The 15,104-nt window shown below is 40.0% G+C and overlaps 1 protein-coding gene across 4 annotated transcripts in view; it reads right to left on the bottom strand.

Annotated features, from left to right (window-relative positions):
• LOC122710993 (ubiquitin carboxyl-terminal hydrolase 48-like) overlaps positions 1-15,104 on the bottom strand; it is a 75,239-nt gene that overhangs the window by 41,410 nt on the left and 18,725 nt on the right. For all 4 annotated transcript variants that reach the window (XM_043929315.1, XM_043929314.1, XM_043929317.1 and 1 more), the window contains 2 exons: positions 11,589-11,696; positions 9,029-9,135 (listed from right to left, as the gene is read on the bottom strand). In XM_043929315.1, the coding sequence (XP_043785250.1) occupies positions 9,029-9,135; positions 11,589-11,696 (215 nt within the window). The remainder of the gene's footprint in view (positions 1-9,028; positions 9,136-11,588; positions 11,697-15,104) is intronic.

Raw genomic sequence — 15,104 nt, forward strand, 5'->3', positions numbered from 1 at the left:
ACGCGCGGGTTGCTGTGTTTCCGCAACCGGGACGGCTGGCTCCTTCCTTGCCTTCCCCGGAAAATCGAAAGGAATCCCTGACACCGCTAATGGATCCCCCGATCGGCGGGTTAATTAAACAAGGAACCGTGGTCTCCAGCCAATTTAAACCTTCCTAACGTTCGAGAGATGTCGTGTTTTAATACGACGCTCGCGCAATCGCGCGATAATGCGGATTCGTTTTTGAACAATGGTTTTTGAGGAATAAATAAGTTGGTATATACGAAAAGGGATCGCTTTTAGATTGAACAGAAATCGTGTTTTGCAATTGATTTAAACGCTTGTGTTCTTAGAAGACGTTGTATTTTATTACGAAGTTTACGCGATTGTGCAATTATAACATCTTTGAACAGTGATTTTTAAGGAAAATATAATGCAGGAATAAATAAGTTGATATATACGAAAAGAAATCGTTTTTAGATTAAACAGAAATCGTGTTTCCAGTTGATTTAAACGCTTGTGTTTTTAGAAAACGTTGTATTTTATTACAAAGTTTATGCGATTGTGTAATTATAACGTGTTTGAACAGTGATTTTTAAGGAAAATATAATGCAGAAATAAATAAATTGGTATATACGAAAAGGAATCCTTTTTAAATTAAACAGAAATCGTGTTTTGCAATTGATTTAAACGCTTGTGTTCTTAGAAGACGTTGTATTTTATTACGAAGTTTACGCAATTGAGCGATTATAACAATGTGTTTGAACAATGGTTTTTAAACGGAAATTGGTATATACGAAAAAGAACCGTTTTTAGATTAAACAGAAATCGTGTTTTGCAATTGATTTAAACGCTTGTTTAGAAAACGTTGTATTTTACTACAAAGTTTATGCGATTGTGCAATTATAACGTCTTTGAACAGTGATTTTTAAGGAAAATATAATGCAGGAATAAATAAATTGGTATATACGAAAAGGAATCCTTTTTAGATTAAACAGGAATCGTGTTTCCAGTTGATTTAAACGCTTGTGTTTTTAGAAAACGTTGTATTTTATTACGAAGTTTATGCAATTAGCGATTATAACAATGTGTTTGAACAATGGTTTTTAAACGGAAATTGGTATATACGAAAAGGAATTCTCTTTAATTGAACAAAAATCGTGTTTCCAGTTAATATAAAGATTTATATTCTTAAAAGAAGTCGTATTTTATTACGTTTAGGAAGTTTATACGAAAATTGAAATCTATTATTCCTTAAGTTATAAGCAATTTACATTTAAACCTAATTAAATGAGAGATGAAGCGAGACATCTCTATCTCTGTCTTCTTCTTCGACACAGAAAAATGTCGAGTATGACGACAATGCGACAGAGAGAGAAATAGATTAAATCGCTTTATATTTCTTTTTATCGAATCGAGATTTCAAAGATATTCCACGAATATACATTTAACGTATCAAGGCACGTACAATCTACTCGTCGAGTTGCCCGATCCGATCTCGGGAACGGGATCATCAACGTCTCCTCCGAGGATAATTTTTTTTTTCTTTTTTCTTCTTTTTTTTTTTTTTTTTTTTACGAATGAATCTATCATTCTCGAAGATACATCCGGTGACGCATGGAGGCCGTATTAAACGGCGACATTAGCCACGGACAATTAAAAAGATTCGTGGAAAATAATGTCGTAAATTAAAGTGGAAGTGGACGTTAGGAGAAAGTCGAGCAGGTCAAGTTTCGAAGGGTCGAATTAGCGACATCCCGCCGGTTTCCACCTCTCTCTCTCTCTCTCTCTCTCTCTTGCTCCTTTTTCTCTTATCCCGCAGGATATCCCTACTTGTCTCCACGCCACGGGGGGTTCTTTTCCAGCAGGATTAAATGGAGCGCCTAGATGACCGATGCTCGTCCTAACAGTCGAGATCGAGGGGTGGTTAGAAAACAAGATAAAACGAGGATAAAGCTCACTTAGAGCCTTCCTCCCTTACTGACAACGAAAACGGGGCTATCCTGCGACACTGACAGCCACGAGCCTTTGTTAATCCACAAGTCTAATCGGTCGGATTGTTGAACACGTATATATATATATATTCATTCGTTTGTCTCTCCTCTATCGAGAAATTCAAAAGTCAAAAACGTGGAATTTTTGAGAATTAAAGGAGTGAGTTGAAGAGTTTACCTCGATAAAATCCTTAATTTGGTAACGAGAGATTTATATAAAAAAAAAAAAAAAAACGACCACGATCGAGAAAAGAGAACAGAATCGTTGAATATAACAATGCATCGATAAAAAAAACCAATTTAAGTATTGTAACAAAAATCAACGAACTATAAATAGAGAATTCTTTCGAGAAAAACTTTCGAGTCCGAACAAACCTCCCCTCTTCCTGCTCTTCCTCCACAAATCCACCGCAATCTCCCTCTCCCCTCCCCTTCCCCGAAAACTACGATTCGAAACGGCAACAAATTCATTTTCCCCAAGAGTTATCCAGCGAACAGTGAACAAGTCGTAAAGTCGTGTTCATCGGCCGTTTGAATGCATATATTAAGACGTGTCCGGCGCACTTGTCGCGTTTGGAGGGGAAGTTTAACAAATGTCCCTCCTGTTTGACCCCTCCCCTCTCTTCCCCCTCCCTTCAGCTTACCCTCCAGGGGTAAGTAAGTAAGGTTCGGCCACCGCCGCCGAATCTCGAGTCGAGAGGCGGTGAACCCCTGGTGAGCCTCCCCGCGCGGGGCATTTATGGAGGGACGGGTGGTGGTGGTGGTAGTGGTGGTGGTGGTGCACCACCCGTATAGACGTCCGCGAGGAGAGAGAAACTAATCAGCAAATTCGTGTTCTAAATCTAAATCGCCGGCCGAATATTAATTCGAGCCAGGCCTGTCTCCTCTCTTCGTTCAACGGTCGATCGAGCGTTGCCCGTCGAGCGAGCGAGAGAGAGAGAGAGAGAGAGAGAGAGAGAGAGAGAGAGAGAGAGAGAGAGAGAGGGGTCCCCCATGTTCCGTGGCGAAACCGGGGAAACAACCTACGCCGTCCGACGAACGTTTCTCTCTAGGTTTTGCGCGATACAGTGGCGCAGCAGCCACCACGATGGGAGAGAGACACACACACGGCTGATTTGTGGCACCGGCTGGCGCCTAAGCGATATTTACGACTGTCGTTCAAGGAATCGAAACACCGCGCGCCCGTTCTCCGCTTTTAATTGCATTGAAAAGTCCCCCGGTTCCCGGAAATCGATTTCGAACTAGCGGCGAGTGGAAAAAAAGAAGGAGCCATCGGCGGTGGTGGCGGCGGCGGCGGCGGTGGTGGAGGAGAGACCCTTTGGAATCGGGAATCGTTTCCTTTTTTTTTTTTTTTTTTTTTTGCGCACGGTGTATCTATAACTGATAATTAATCGAATCGAGATCTATCCCGAATGCTGTTCCTTTGAGAGCCGGGAGAAACCGGGTTTCGGTTTTTCGCGGTGCGCACGAGATTAGGATTAGATTTAGGATAGTAAAAGTAGCTTCTGTCGAGAACGTGGTGGAATTTTGTTAGACGATTTAGGAGGGTTCGATTGAACTTGTCAAGTTCACTTGTTCGTGATGCACAACGGTTAATGTTATATATATAAAGGTACTGTTATTCTTTCACTCTTGAGATTGAATATTTTCAATTAAATAATAGTACCGTTTCATTTTTGTATGTATCACGGTTTTTTATACGCTTACACAAAATATAATATACATTCTATTCAAACTCCATTCAGTTATTATATAGTCTATAAAAATCCATACTTATAAGGAGGTGCAATTGATGCAAAAGGATTGGCCTAATTTAACAAAAGATTATATTTATACACTTATGCAAAAGGATACAAAATATAGTACACACTCTACTCCATACAGTTATACAGTCTATAAAAATCCATATTTATAAGAATCATCAGAGTGCAGTTGGTGCAAAAGGATTGGCCTAACCTAACAAAGGATTATATTCATACATTTATGCAAAAGGACACAAAATTTAGTACACTCTACTTGAACTCCATTCAGTTATATAGTCTATAAAAATCCATACTTATAAGAATCATTAGAGTGCAGTTGGTGCAAAAGGATTGGCCTAACCTAACAAAGCATTATATTCATATACTTATGCAAAAGGACACAAAATATAATATACACTTTACTCAAACTCCATATAGTTATATAGTCTATAAAAATCTATACTTATAAGAATGATCAGAGATGCAGTTAATGCAATGATGATTGGCCTAACCGAGAAAAGATTATACTTATATATTTATGCAAAAGAACACAAAATATAGTATACACTCTATTCGAACTCCATTCAGTTAGTAGTCTATAAAAATCCATACTTATAAGCAGGTGTAGTTGATGCAAAAGGATTGACCTAACCGAGAAAAGATTATATTCATACATTTATGCAAAAGGATACAAAATATAGTACACTCTACTTGAACTCCATTCAGTTATATAATCTATAAAAATCCTACTTATAAGAATCATCAGAGGTGCAATTGCAGCAAAAGGATTGGCCTAACCTACCAAAGGATTATATTCATACACTTATATTCACACTTATGCAAAAGGACACAAAATATAGTATACACTCTATTCGAACTCCATTCAGTTATATAGTCTATAAAAATCCATACTTATAAGAATCATCAGAGGTGCAATTGCAGCAAAAGGATTGCCCTAACCTATCAAAGGATTATATTCACACACTTATGCAAAAGGACACAAAATATAGTATACACTCTATTCGAACTCCATTCAGTTATACAGTGAGTAAAAATTCGATTTTACGTGAACATCCGCATAAGGAGATTTCAGCCTAACACTGTAAAGGATTATCCTACGACTCGTCAAAAGGATTGCCACCCCGAGGAAGCTCGGTCCAACGAAGGCCAGAACAAACAGAGAATTTAGCTGGTTTTAAGGGCACGCGTCCACACGAGGAAAAGTGAGGGCAAAAAATGGGTAAGGCGGGGAAGGGGGAGGGTAGTTCTCGGTGACTGATACGGCCCTGACTAACGAGCCTCCGCCGGACGATCGTTCCTTCCACTCTTAAAGCCCCCGAAGGGTGGTCCAGGCCTCCCTTTCGGATCCACGCGTCTTTCCTTTCCCCCCTTTCTTTCTTTCCTCGTCGCGAGGGCACATTAGCCACCGTCCAACCTCGTATCAATCACTCGACAACCCCGAGGATCGTTCGGAGGAGGCATCGGTTGACAGAAGCGGAGGTGACGCGATTGAATACCACCCTACGGGCATCTGCACGATCACCGCCGCTCCAGGAAAACCTAACGGGGAAGGAAACCGTTCCTTCGATATCGGAATCGTTGTTAATGGCCGACAACGATCGATCGTTGACGAGCTAGGTAACCCTAGATTCGTCCTATGTAATTTTTTCAAGTCTTAATATTCGATAAATATTCGAGAAATTTGCGATCAACAGAGAAAGAATTTCGAAGTATCGCAAATTTTACAACGAGAACTCGTGATGATTAAATAGCTGACATCGACATAATTCGCGATCAGAAGAGAAAAGCACTGCAAACTTCGGAGACTCTTTGAAAATAATCGATTGATCACGAAACAACATAACTTGAAACTGAACGAAATTTCCAACTCGAAGATACTCTCGAAGAATCGAACGGAATAAGACCGAGGAAGATCAATCGTGGATGTAGATGAAGGGGAGGAGAGAGGGGGACACGAGACGGCCGAGTGTAGAGAGGATCACGGTTTTAACCCTTAAACGACATCTCCATCTGGGCGATCCGCGATCCGCCGGTTGGATATCCCGAGGACGAGACGCCAGGTCCATGGACGACTTTGCAATTCAAATCGTCCGATTCCCCAACGAGGCAGAGGCTTGACAAATGTCGGTGGGAAAAAATCGGCGGCGATTCGCGGCCGGGAGACGGACAAGACAATGGGATGTTTAGAGCGGGCCTGCCGGTCCATTCCGACGCGAGAGACACGGCGAGGTAGCGAACAGCGCAAGGAAACGACGTGAACATCGGTCCGCAAGATCCCCCTGGTGCTACCTTCGGGACTCAATTTGCCTGCCAGTTAGGAGACAGGGATCGGTCGTTGGACAAAGTGGGCTTGCGCGTGCCCCGATCACGTAAACCTGATCCGGCTTAACGGGTTCCGGGATAGCTTTCGTCGCGCCATTCGTCTCGAATATTCCGATCGAATCTCTGAATCTCTTGAAATGTGATTACGAAAAGGTAAAGGAATTGTAGGCGATTAAGAATATCTCCAAACCATGTGATGATTTGAAATTTGAAATGAGTTAAGGAAAATTGGTTTGAAGTAGATATTACAAAATATTCCGATCGATCTATGAAAATATAATTATGAAAAGGTAAAGGAATTGTAGACGATTATGAATAGATATCTCCAAATCATGTGACGTGATGATTTGAAATTTGAAATGAGTTGAAAATTGATTTGAAGTAGATATTATAAAATATTCCGATCAATCTGTGAATTTCGAAAAAATAAAGGAATTGTAGGCGATTAAGAATAGATATCTCCAAATCACGTGATGATTTGAATAACAAAATAATCCGATCGATGTATAAAAATAGATATCTCTAAACCATGTGACGTGATGATTTGAAATTTGAAATGAGTTAAGGAAAATTGATTTGAAGTAGATATTACAAAATATTCCCCGATCGATCTATGAAAATGTAATTATGAAAAAAATAAAAAATGATACGCGATTAAGAATACATCGAAACAATTCTACGATGATTTAAAATTTCGAATCGAGTCGAATTTCGAGGAAATTTTGAAAGGGAGAAAAATTGACTCGTCGTTTGAAATAGATATTAGAAAATATAATTATGGAAAAAAAAATAAAAAAGTTTTGTGATACGCGACTAAGAATGGAATATCTTCCATTCGGAAAAGGAAAATGGAAGCGTAAAATGATACGTTCGAAGAAATTCGAATTACTAATTTACGCAAGAAAAAGAAAAAAAAAAAGAAAAAGAAGAAGAGTGAAAATTCGTAGGATCATAAAATTTGTTGGTTGCAATGAAAGGAATGCTCCTCGGCGGAGGATGAAGGGCGAGAAACTTTTAGAAGCCCATTTGGACCGGCACCACCTACTCATCTCCCTAAACCGGCACCGGTTTTTCTGTCGGTTAATTTTCAGGATACTTCTTAATTATAATGAGACACTTTGGGGTCTGGCGAAGAGAAGCGAATCGAGGATGGCAGTGAAACAAACGTGGCAGGGGTATTTATGTAAATCGGTGGCTAATGTCTTCTGGCATTATTCCTCGAGCTCGAGGTCCTCGAGAGGGGGAGGACGATGAACCGATGCACACCTTCACACGCACGTGCGTATTTTGTTCATTCAAACATAGATGTAATAACTGCGTTCCGAATATTCAAAAAATTTCGAAATATCGAATCTTTTTATCTCTATGTATATATAGATACGTTTTCATATATTATCCTCCCCCTCCTTTTTTTTTTTTTTTTTTTACCACGTTCAATTTAAGAAGGACGAAAAGGACAACGATCTCTCAATTCCATCTCGTCTGATCTCGATCCAACCGGATCAATCACGCGTAAATTCCTGCCCCTATTTGCAATCCATTTACATTATAACAGAAAAAGAAACTAAACAATTTCAGTGTAGCAAACTGTCCAACAATTTCCTCGTTTCGATTAAGTCACAAATAAATTCCGCGACCGGATCGAGAGAAAGAGAGAGAGAGAGAGAGATCCAATTGCGTGGAAACGCGAAATTCGTGGCAAGAGAAATGTATCCAGCCTTCTACCGACCGATTAAGCCACAAATAAATCCTAGACGTATTGAGAGATCCAGTTAAAATCGGAAAAAGGAAAGATCGCCTCGTGTACACGCGCTTAGGCCGCGTACCGATAATTAGACCGAGCTACGTGCATCGATAGAGAGAACAGGAATGATAGGGGCAAAAAAAAAAATAAAAGAAAAGAAAAGAAAAGAAAAGAAAAGAAAAGAAAAGAGAAAGAAAATGAAAGAGAAAAGAGGAGAGGAGAGGGAGGAGGAGACGCGTGGGGGAGCAGCATTGGTAACGATCCGCCTAGGGACGATCGTTTACATAATGACCCCACTGGAATCGTACGAAAATTAATTGCCGATAAGATCGAACGGTCCCAGGATGGAATAAAAGAGAAAGCCGTTAATTGCACGATCAGTCTTCGGATCTACGACCTCCACCGACCAGGAAATTGATAGACCTCTATTGCAACACGAGCAACGATTCTTTTCGATTCGCGTCGACGATTGTTTTCTTTTCTTTGTGATTCTCGCGTCCTTGCGATCGCGAGAAGAGAAGAAAAAGACTAATCTCGAGGATCGCTCTTGAGAGTAATTTTCAGTATTCGTAGTAAATTGAAAGAGTGAGAGTCGTTTAACTCTAACTCGAACAATGATAGTATTCGTTAAGAAGAGAGTAATAATAATAATTTTCGAGAGTATGGGATAATAAAATTCTTCTAAAAGGTTATCGAGAATAATTTTTTTTTTGATGGATTTCAAAATTCCAATGCGGTGTCAATCAGGAAAAATATCTAGGAGAGTCGTTCCCTCTAAGGGTGGATGCTGCAAGATGTGTATATGGAATTTGAAGATGTTAAGAAATTAATTTTTCGGTATCGAGTTGAGAGTAGAAAAACTCTCGAGAATTTTATCTTTCTGATTTTCCCTCTCTGATTTTATTTACGAGCAATAAGAGGTCGTTATGCGATTAAGATCGGAACGCTTTCAACTTTCTATAAGGGAATACAATTTACTAGTTTTTTTTTTTTTTTTTTTCTTCCTCTTCATCAATATTATATCAATAGATCAAAGGTTAAAAAGCAGATAAAAGTACGCACGTAGTTTTAAAAAGTCGTTTCCTACTTCTATTTAAAGTATCGTGCGCCCAATCTCGTCGAATTATTTAATTGAAACTTGGAATCTGTGAATTAAATCTGTAACATTTGTAATTGCGATATTTTATATTTTCCACGTCAAGTAATTTAAACTCGTTTGCACTCACTTGGCTCTGTTTGAAGATCGGAATTATTCTTTTTGATGATGATCGGGTAATCGACGTCGTAAAACTGCATCAATTTCGCCCATTCCTCGGCCGTTACGATGGTAAACCTGCAACAAAATATTCAATTCGAATATTAATTGCCGATAAGAATATTCATATTCGGGTTACTCCTCCCTTTATTATCGGCCATAATTTTCCATCGTTATCCTCTACGATACATGTATACCCTTTCGAAATTCAAAAATTCATCGTGTTACCTTTTCCTCTCGTCTTTCCAATTATAATATATTTTTTCCAGAGGGAAAAATAATGGAAAAAAAAAAATTTCTTGCCTCCCGATATTTAAATCCTAAAGAACCAGAAAAAAAAAAAAAAAAAAAAAAAGTCCCCGCCGTAATCGTAAATCGAAGGATAATTCGCGGAAAAATGAGAACAAGTCGCGTGTCCCGTAGCAATTATTCCCTCCATCATTTTTTTTTTCTTTCTTTTTTTTTTTTTTTTTTCTCCTTTCTTTTTTCCCCACCCCATTATTTTCGTTATTCATATTCAAACAATCTTCGATCGAGTTATTTATCCAACGGTATCCATCCAACACCGGTTCAACAGAGAATGGTTGATAAAATCAAACGAGCGTATACACGAGCGTGGCAGGGGCGTACTCGCAAGGTGGAATTCGCGATTTTCCGACGAACGGTGTAGAATCCGTGATGCTTTTTGCCCCGTCTCCCTTAATTATACCGCAAATTAGAAATTTCTTGCCGCGCACCGGCTCCAGCTTTTTGCCCCGCAATTGTTCGCCCGATCCTGGCGTGGTTCCTGAACCTCGTGCTCAACCACCACGAGCCGGCATCTCGCCTCCCTATCGATCGATAACGCCTTTTCAAAAATCTACCCAAGTCTATCTACCCATCTATCGATCCTTCGGGATCTCGTTCAATTTCTTCTTCGGGGAAAAGAGGGTGTCGCACGAGGGACACGCAGTAGAAAAAAAGTTCCAAGGATCTAAAGGTCCAAGGTCGATTTCCAAGAGGATACGGAGACAGAGATTTCAACACGTTCGGAGAGAAAACGATTGTTAAAAAGTCGTTCGATGATCTTGTCGATGAGGATTTCAATTTTTCCAAATTTCATACAAAATTTCAAAGTTTTTAACTACGTCGATCGCGTAACTTTTCACATATTTTTAAAAATTTTAATTTTCGAAAGTACGAATTTCTAAAAATTGGAGAAAATTGCACGAGGTTTAAATCGAATCAGTCATCGGATCGGATTGATCTCCTAGATGATTTCGAGAAAGGAAAGGTTCGCAGAGGCGCGATTTGAAAGGGGAGGTGGTATCAACCAGCTGATACGAGACGACGATGACTCCCCTCCTCCCCTCTCCCCCCAGCCGATAATTAGTTGCGCGACATTAATTTCGATTCAACGCAATATGCCGCGCGGTCTCATTTGAATTTTCACGAGGCAAAAAACAACGCGGACGAGCTTGTCGTCTCTCCTCGTGTATTTGCCTAACGCCGGAATAATGGTGGATGCATCGAGGATGAGTCGGAGAAAAAGGGAGGGAATCGGAGAAATCCAAGCGGAGGAGAGAAAAAAAAAAAGAAAAAAAAAAAAAAAAATAACAAGCCTCGAAACGAGACGCGATTATTGAATACAATTTTTTTAATTTTTATCATATCGAATAATCAACTGATCGATTAGACAGAATTGGATATTAAAAAGAAAGTAACTAGTTGAAAATTTCGAATAAAGTTACGTTAATTACTAATTGAAATATTCTCGAATTTATTATAATTGATCCGTTTCTATAATTGATCATTTTTGGCATTGCAATTATTTCAGATTGTTTCGAACAATGAATTATCGAAATAACTTAATTCCAAGTAACTTTATTCGTAACTTTAATCGACTATTAAATTTTCACCGTTTTTCCGTCGTTGAAAACGTTTCAATTGGAAGACTTGGAAAAGAAATAGCGAAGAACAAGGATTACAGAGCGGAAGAATTTAGAATCAATTGTTCCCTCTGATAATCATAATCGAATTGCTTGAATTACCGGTTGAAAGGAAGTATGGAGAGAGGAAGAATAAAATAAGGCGAAAGGTCGAAGATCGAGGGTTAAAATGATTTTTTAACGGTCTGGGGGATACAGGAGGGGGCGAACACACAGAGCGGACGACTCGAGTCGTCGGCTATCTTAGGCAGATAGTGGACAATGGTTTAGCATAATGGTCAGAGAGGGTGGATTGCCACGTTGGCCCCGGGGGCGTGTTGGTGACATTTTCGTGTATCCATCACGTCACGCGGAGGATGGGCAAATAAGAAAGTGGTGGCTAGGAGATCACGCACTCCCGCTTTATAATACAGTGGTTAAGGGTGAAACTTAAAACAAAAAGAAAAAAAAAAGAGAAAAACATTTCCGAGCAAACGTTTCACTCTTTCCAAAATCCTTTCGAAAGGGAAAAATTTTTAACCTTAAACCTCGTCATTTTCTTACCTCTATGAAATCTCTACTACCATTCACGGGAACGATAATTCAAAGAGAGGAATTACTCACAGCTCGTTGTTAATGGAAGGCGAGTACAGGAATCCTTTGTGCGGCTCGCAGAGAAGGACACCATTTCGAATACCGACCGGTGGTGTTTTCGAGAAAACTTCGGCATACCTGAGTAAGAAAAATCAAACACAAATTATATATTATCTACAGAGATTCAATATTAAAAAAAAAAGAAAAAATTAACGTTAGATTATAATATAGATTATAATAAGAAAAGTAAGACTAATAATTTCGTTCCACGATTCAAAATTCAACATATTTCACACCAAAATCCCTGTTCTGGCGCGATCGATACGTGATAAATTCTCGAGAGTATTAAAAATATATTTCGAGGATTATTTTTTACGAACACTGTCACCCAGTTAATCGTTTCGAATAATGCAACCTCGCCCGTGACACGTCTTTCGGCTCGTGGACCAGAAAGACGACGAGGAGGAACGCTTCCTTCGGGACATTCCCGGGGTGGAGATGTGTCGGGGGATTGGGGTTGTGCATCATTTTTCACATACCACGAGGGGGCGGACGGTTTTTGCCGTCTCTCCCTACCCGTCCACCATCCAGATAATGCTCTTAAAGACAGATATCCCCCGCGAAACGAGCCAGGTACGGACGATCGAGGTAAAAGTTTCGTGGAAAATCTAGCCTGGATATATTCCAGGAATGGAAGAATGGAGAGAGAATGGATAATTTTTCATTTTTACCAAAAATTTCGTTCTAAATTTCCGCGAATAAGAGGAACCAAATATTCATATATATATAATTTTAAACAATTGCGTCATATAATTTCGTTAAAAATCGTATCACTTCGAGATAGAAATAATTAGGAAAAATTTTGTCGAACGTGGAATGCATCTTGGAAAATATTGGCGAAAAATTTTATACATCAAGTTCGAGACTCGTGCAAAATCAGAATCCATCCGTTCCAAGAATCGTTGACACCATTCTGAGAGAGACAAGGAATCATCTCGCTCGAAATCGATCGAATCGATTATCGAGAAAAAAGAAAAAAATCCAGAGGGTGAGACGTGAGAACATGGAAAAAGAAGTTTTCGAAAGCAGGAGCAGCTCGAGTTTGGAAACCGCGAGGAAGAGCAAATATCCGTTGTGTGGAGGATTTAAAAAAAAAAAAAAAAATGTCTCCCTGCCCCAAGCGGGTTTTCCAGAAGCGAATATGCGTATTAATTATGAGCCTTGTTCAAACAGTCGAACAGAGGGATGCAAAGGGGGTGAGGGGAAAATTGGTCACCCTTATTACAGTCGAACCATCACCACTCTCTCTCGCTCCGTTTCTCCGCGTCTCGTTCTTCCTTCTCTTCCTCTCCTCTCCCAGACGCGCTTCCTCTCTTCCTCTCTTCCTCTCTCTCTCTCTCTCTCACTCATTTTTTTTTTTTTTATTTCTCATTCGAGGCTTTGTTTAACTTCTGTCGCGGAATTTTTCCGGTCCACAGCGATTATTACTCCCAGGAGATGGAAGAGGAAAACAGGAGTCGAGAACTCGTGGTGCAAGGGGGTAGTTACGGCCACTACAAGGGGAGTGAAACGATTCGAGGAAATCGTTTGGAAATTCCTCGATAATTCGGTCGGCAGAGCGAAGCACCTTATGCGATCTTTTTCCCTTCTCTCGCTCGAGGGAAGTTTTCGTTAAATTTAACCCTTTCTGCCTGTATCCCGCCTCTTATCTTAATAAAAATTCAGAATGGACACGAGGAGTCTAATTTTCAGATCCTTCAGAAAAAATGAAATTTCGCGAGATCCTTTTCCATTTCGTTCTCAACGATTAAAATTTCAAGAAATCTTTTGATTATACACGATTTTGAGAAGGAATTTCTCCCGATGCAGGATACGACGATACACGAATAAAAAAGAAACGCGAGACATGAGTTAATACACGATATCTGCAATCAGCCAATCCAAAGACGCGCCCATCGAAAGACCGAGGCACTTCGAGGTTCGATAAACCATCACGATCAAGATTTTTTCTCTCCCTCGATGGAAAAATAAGCTATGATCGTCAAAGGAAAAGCGATTTACCATGCCGCAACCGGAAGGTTTAATACGGTTGGGAGCATGAAATTGAAATCGTTCTATGTCGTTGCGCAGAGTGCAAAGAACATCCTTTCCAAGGTGTTGTTTTCTCTAATGGAGAGAGAGAGAGAGAGAGAGAGAGGAGAGGTATCTGTCCGTTGATTAAAGTGTTCCAGAGGGATCGCGTTGTCTCCAGACTCATTCGTGCATAGAGCAGGATATTACGCACCGGTACCGAATAATGATATCTCGACCGCAGTGATCACGTAAACCGCAATGATCACGAGGATATCCGAGACGTATCGACGTCTCGTCTGGTATGCGAATCATTCGAATCATCGAAACTCCACGAGTCCACGTTTTAATTGGATGGTATGGTCTGTTTAACTTGCTTGAAAAAAATTACTTTTGTATTTTAATAGGCAGGAAGTGAAGATCGGGTTACGTTGGAAAGTTACGTTGGAAGAAGGCGAGAGGTTCAACGGTCCATCAACGATCTTTCGGGGATGGGATGGGATGGGATGGGAAAAAGTAAGGAAGGATGAATAACAAAGTTGTTTTTTCTTTTTTTTTTTTTTTTTTTTTTTTCCCCTTCGATTCACGCGTATTTCTTGATACAGCGATCTTTTCATTAGCAACGTCAAAAGTGACACGGTTCGAAGAAGAATCGCCCTCGAAGGGCGAGTACAATGCCGTCCGTTCCTTCCCTGCCGACATCCCTTTGAATGTGGGCGATGGTTCGATATTAGCTGGAGCAAACCGCTTTCGACGAGGAGGACACGATTATTCGACCGAAACAGGGGTGAATCCTCTCCGTTTCACTCATCCCGACACCCCGATAACCTACCCCATGCCTTCCTTCCTAACTTTTCTTCTTTCTTCGTTCTTCCTCTTTCTCTCTTTTTCATTTTCTTCTTTTTCTCTTTTTTTATTTCATATCGATTCTTTCGTGCTCGCAAAATTTGGATAAATTCTCGAAGTACGATCAAAATTAGTCTCGTAGTTTTCCAAATTTGGTTTTCCCTTTGTCTTTGCTTTTCATTTGAAATTCGATTCTTTGTACTCGAAAAATAAATTCTCGAAGTGATTCTCACGATCAAAACTCAGTCCATATCTTTTTCTTTTTCTTCCACTTTAGTCCCATGATCTTTTCCAAATTTCGTCTCGTTTTCTCTTTGCTTTTCGTCTCGTAACGATTGTACTCGCAGAATTTGGATAACTGATTACCCAAAATACCCTTTTTCGAGATGCCTCCGCCTTCGTCTTCACCTATTTCTTCTACATCTCCCCTCTTCTATTTTCGATCCTGTCTAAAAATTTGAATAAATTCCAAACCCGCAGATTCGAGCATCTCGCAAATCCACGATCGGGCAAAAACGTAACGAACCAAATCAGCCTACTTTAATCGAATCTCGATGTCTCGGGGCAAAGAAGTTGCTTCTAATTCCAGAGGAATCCTCCTCTTTCCGCGCCGAACGTCAAACTTTCTCG

This window comes from Apis laboriosa, unplaced genomic scaffold, assembly GCF_014066325.1.
Source record: "Apis laboriosa isolate Shangri-la unplaced genomic scaffold, ASM1406632v1 scaffold16_cov148, whole genome shotgun sequence".
Lineage (NCBI taxonomy): Eukaryota > Metazoa > Arthropoda > Insecta > Hymenoptera > Apidae > Apis > Apis laboriosa.